The 5,654-nt window shown below is 37.7% G+C and overlaps 1 protein-coding gene across 1 annotated transcript in view; it reads right to left on the bottom strand.

The window, feature by feature from the left end:
* stip1 (stress induced phosphoprotein 1) overlaps positions 1–3,751 on the bottom strand; it is a 13,201-nt gene extending 9,450 nt beyond the window's left edge. Inside the window, exon 1 of the mRNA XM_015385251.1 lies at positions 3,743–3,751. Coding sequence (XP_015240737.1) covers positions 3,743–3,751 — 9 coding nt within the window. The remainder of the gene's footprint in view (positions 1–3,742) is intronic.
* Positions 3,752–5,654: the final 1,903 nt, after the last annotated feature.

Raw genomic sequence — 5,654 nt, 5'->3', positions numbered from 1 at the left:
TAAGAGACCTGAGTTATGTTATTAAATACTGACAAAGAATAAACTAAAGTGACCAGAAAAGTGACCAAAATAAATATAACAAATAAATAAACTGCGTTTCTTTTTTATCGAACTTTTATCGACCCTCTTTTTTTCTATTGCGCCACACGTCTATCGATCGATATATATCGTTATTGAATTATCGCCCAGCCCTAGTTTTAATGCACATTAGCTTAGGAGAGTAGGATATGCTTATAATCTAACCAATGTTTGATCTTTGTTGGGATACATTTGACAAGCTGGTTTGAACTGCATTAAGATGCTAATAGAAAGTAACAGTGAAGGACCGCAAACATTTGAGAACTGGTTTTAATTACTTTTACCTAATCCTGCATCTACAGCTTCAGAAGAACCATGTCAACGTGTTTGTGCTTGTGATGATCTGATTAGCAGTACAGCTAGTAGCAAAAGCTGCAGATTGGCAAAACTTAACAATTCACCAATTACTCTTATTTTTCAAGCCGGTGCATTTTATTGCAAATGCACCGGCATACATAAGACAAGATCTGACTCTAACTTTTCTGTTTTAAGCCATTTTCCTCAAATTCAGAGGTTTATGTTCACTAATCCTCACTCTGCTGGAGCTCATTTGAGACTACAGGGAAGCAACAAGTGACTCTGTTAAACAACCCTGCTCCGTGGCAGGGTTGTTTGGAATAACTCTCAGTCTTTCCTACTTTATAGCCGAGAGCTGAACAATGAAGAGTTGGAAATACTGTTTCCTTTTCTGGAAAAACCTGTTGACATACAAGCGAAAATACTCTGCAGATATCCCTGTCAGGAGAGGGATGTTTTATCTTTTTCAAAGGAATATGTCTGCTTAAAAACTGCTTTAATAAAGACATCAGATTTAAATTAGTACACATTATATTTTTTAGAATCATGTCATTATTTGTATTATTTACCATACCCTTTTCAAATGTGGCACCTTTTCTCTCAATGGCAACTTTTGTCTAAATATTCTATCTATATTTGTGTAATAATCTATTACATTTTATAAATTATATGAATGTTATAGGTATTTCTAAATATGGAATTTCTATCAAAAATTTACATCCAAATGTTTATCTTAAATCAGAATCGTAAACCTCTTTGGAAAATATAACGGTGGGCTCTATGTCCAACTCCACGACTTCCTGAACTTCAGCCAGCAGAAGACAACAGACACACCTGGATTAACCAGCCTGTCCAGAAATGTATGGCCCAATCCCAAACCAGCCCCTAAGCACTTCCCATGGAGTGTCCACCATGTTAAGGGCTGTCCCAAACCACATAGTGTGTAGGGCGAGTGAACTGTTGAGCCCTTAATAGCGGCTGTGTTTGAATAAATAGGATGTGTCTTCAAAGGACGCGATCTACCTGGACTGGATCCTTCGAAGTCCTTGAAAATAAGGAGACTGGAAGAGTTTTGGCTGTGAATTCAAACAGGTCCAGCCTTCCGTGGCTTTCTGCTGCACCTCTCCAAAATTGTAGGTGACCGCAGACACTGTGTATTTCCCGTTTGCTACCTTACCAGCCTGTTTTGTTTGTATGACCGACATTGTGGAAATCAACTCGTGAAGTTGGACCAGCTAGAAGAGCGAGGTGCGCAAGAACACTGGGACCCTTTTCCCACCTGGATCCAAGCTCTTTTTCACCCTCGTGTCCCTCATTTGTCGCACAAACTTGCCCCCACTTTCTCATCTCCTTGGCCATATTTTGACCCACAGCTAATTCCTGATTGTCCCTCTTACGTTGTGGCATGGAATAACATAGCGCAGACCACGCTTCAATATTGGGCATAAATCAAAAATATCTGCGACAAGCTCACTGCGACACACTGCTGCGGGAGGATAACCAGCCCTTCATTCTGTAGCAGAAGTACTATCTGTACCAGCAGCTCATTTGCCCACATATAACCAATTAAGCCAGGTTGCCAATCAGAAATGTAATTATGTACCCAAAGTACCGCGTCTGCTCTGCCGATACTGCAAGCGTAGAAGAAGAAATGTGCTGTTTACCTGTGCAAAGAAAGAAACAACGAAAGAAAAATGTCTGAGGACTTCAGTGTTGAGGAAGAGCATGAGTTCTTTGCCGAGCTGAATGCGCACTTTCGTCTGGTTTGGTCTGCCGCGGTTTCCGTAGACTCGTGAACGCGCTTTTAGGAAATCCTATACACTACTGTTTATGCTCTAAAAACATTCTAAATGACTTCGTTTCGAGTAAATTATGGACGCTACCCACTCAGGACACTTGGAATACATTGGACGAGCAGTATGGAGGAATATTGACACGTTTTTTGTGGACTTTTATGGACCTTTCTGCCTCGGGCACCATAGACCTCCATTATTTGAATGTCAGCAGACAGCAAGAAGCCTCCCAGATCTCCAGATGCATTTGAGATATCAAAAAAGTACTCCAGAGTGTTGTTCAGCATGGGGGTGAGTAATCATGTTTTGGGTTTACTATTCCTTTAATGCCCACTCTACCATTTGTTTTAAAATGTTTTATGCTTGTGGGTATCTGCATCCTTCCACTTTGCATCAGGTACACTGAGATTTCCCTCACTCAGGGATGGTAAAAGTTTATTTCTATTTATTCCAAAATATAAATTAAACACTTCTTTCTCCAAAGTTTAAAGAAAAAATAAATAAATCAAACAACAGTTTCATTTATTACCTCAATAATTTTTTCTACTTTAAAAATATGATTTAAATATAACTAATTCAATATGTTTTGAAACAGAAATCTTGAAATTTAAAAACTCTGCATTAGTTATCTCAACACGCTTTTACAACATGAACCAACCCCTAAGTTATCAGTCATCAGTCATAAGTGGAAAAAAAATAATAAATATATATATATATATATATATATATATATATATATATATATATATATATATATATATACGGTATATATAAATTTCGAGAGGTCACGACAATCTCCATCGACGTGCGGCTGTCGCCATGACAGCAGCGCCCTGTGCATCTAGAATGATCCTCCGGTCTGAGTGTGAGCTCCTGCTGAAGTAGGTCCAAAAATACTGCAGCACGTGCCACACAAACCGGGTAAAAATGAAAGTAGCTATTTCAACAATAAAAAAATGAATGAAACAGGTCTAAAACAAAACATGTTATTGAACTATAATTTTCAAGGTATAAACTATTAGTTGCCGCATGTGCAGCTAACTCTAGTTTCACCGGGGCCATTTATCGGGGATATTTTTAAGATTTTGGAGCACCGCTTTGCTATGAAAAAGCCAGTTAATAAAAGTACTAAAATCAGAAGCAGTTCATGTTGAGATTTTGTATACAGTTCAACACTTAGAGAACTAAGATAAGGCGCTAGCTAAACACCTAGCCAAGACTGTCACGTATCACTCCGGGCTTAGCTGCGAACACAAAGCTGAAAATCTGACCTTAAACTGAATTTTGCTTTGGTAAATATATATGACAGCTGCAATGTTAGCAACCTGAAAGACGTTTAGCATTTCTCAATGGCTTTATAGAAGCAAACACAATCAGGGAAATGGCTGCAGTGGATGACGCTATGCTAACAAGCTAACAAGCACTCAAATCTCAACTGCTTATTCGCGACGCTAATCTGCATTTTTTTGTAGTAGGACACTGAACATTCAGTTGACACTAGAGAGGTTAGAATGTCTGCTTTAAATAACCAACATGCCATGAATAGACAATCAGATAACTTAGGGGACACTTACTTTATCCATGATGCACGCATGCGATTCTTTCCAGAAACTACTCCGGACTAGCGCCTCCCCCTGAACAGCGCACGCGGGTTGCCAGTTTGGGACGTAAAGTCAGCAATCATCAGCGCGCGAGGCAGACACAGCACCAATATATACTATAGTAACTGAAACTTCCAGAAGAAAGGGGGGGCCACACCAAAAAGATATAATTCTCTAGATGTTTGTCAGACTCTCCAAGTCTTAGAGAGAAAGTAAACTGCATAATGTCCATAAGAAACATTTTAGAGCAGAGCGATAAACCTCTAACTATTTAAAACTTGCATGTTAAAAATAGAACAAGCATGTTGCAGTTTCTGTAGCAACATTCTAATATAATGTAATTAAATAAAATTGAACATACAATTTCTAGCCAGTGAGGCAGACACCCTGTCTACTTTTAAGGCTAGGCTTAAAACTTTCCTTTTTGATAAAGCTTATAGTTATAGTGGCTCAGGTTATCCTGAGCTATCTCTATAGTTATGCTGCTATAGGCTTAGACTGCTGGAGGACATAGGGACCCCCTTTTTCATCATTCTGCTGCATTCTATCTCTATTCTCCCACTCTGCAGAATCTGTTAGTTCAATCTCTAACGTTATGCTCTCTCTCTGCTTTTTCTCATAGTAGCTTTGCCACGTCTCTTCCTGTTTGGCTGTGACGCTAAACAGGAAGAGAAATATCTGCTGTGCTGCTAACACCAACACCTGTGTTTATAGATGTTGGAGATCTGCCTGTTTTTCCAGTGTAGTCCTGTTTCTCTGACTGAGACTTGGTGGATATGCTCTCTTCATCCTCTGACATGGGAGCTGGCTCAGAGCCTGGCTGTGTGTTTCCTTCACCAGTTGCCTTTTGTATCTCTGCCTCTTTTTCTGTCACCTTGAACCCCAGTCTATCTCGGCAGATGGATGCTCACACTGAGTCTGGTTCTGCTGGAGGTTTCTTCCTGTTAAAAGGGAGTTTTTTCTCCCCGCTGTCGCCTCAAGCATGCTTAATGTGAGGAATTGTCTTCAAGTCAATTAGTCGATGCAATCATCTGGTTTTCCTTGAATAGAAAACTTTGAATCAATTTGACTGTGTGATCTGGTGAACAGTAAAGTGCCTTTAGATGACATTTGTTGTGAATTGGTGCTTTGTAGATAAACTGAATTGAATGTATGTTTTTATATACGCTGGAGAACCTAAACTATAAAAAAAACTTACGTTTTATTGCATTACTTTCTTACAAATGTTTTTATACAGAAAATACTTTTATCTGAAGCGCTTTAACAGCAGTAATTCCTACTGTTCAAACCATAATGTATCATCATTATCATATTAATGTTATCCATAACATTAATTTAATTTCACTTTATTTCAAACATACATTAAGACAGAGCAACAACAACGAAAACATTTCTTACTCATATATATATATATTGTTTTTTTATATTAACAGTGCTTGTGTATTATTTAATCAAAAAATAAAAGAAACTGATATTAACTGCTTTATATTATTATTTTTTTCCTTTCCAGTTCCACTTACAGTGTCCATATAATCTGTAATACTCCCTGCATGAATTATAATAAAGCTATTTATATGCATAAATAAAGCGGAACACTATGGCGCAAATAAATAAAGAAGCTAATTAAGAGTTATATACATTTATGTCTCACTTTTTTGTTGGCAATTAATTGTATGCTTATACATTTATTGAGCATTTATTTATTTCTGTATTTATTTTTAAATATGGCAGAGTTGGTCCTTCATAATAGCCGTGCTGCTCCACTTGTGAAAGTAAAATCTGTTGTGCTCTCTTTTTGGCATCAAGACAATTATTTTTATTGTCACATTTCCAGAAAGGACACTTAAAAAAAAAAAAAAAAAAAAGTGCCCCCTCAAAAAAAAAA

Source organism: Cyprinodon variegatus, unplaced genomic scaffold (assembly GCF_000732505.1).
Source record: "Cyprinodon variegatus isolate N-32 unplaced genomic scaffold, C_variegatus-1.0 Scaffold334, whole genome shotgun sequence".
In the NCBI taxonomy this organism is placed as follows: Eukaryota; Metazoa; Chordata; class Actinopteri; order Cyprinodontiformes; family Cyprinodontidae; genus Cyprinodon; species Cyprinodon variegatus.
Note: the sequence above shows the minus strand (reverse complement) of the source record. Positions and strands in the feature narration are given on the sequence as shown.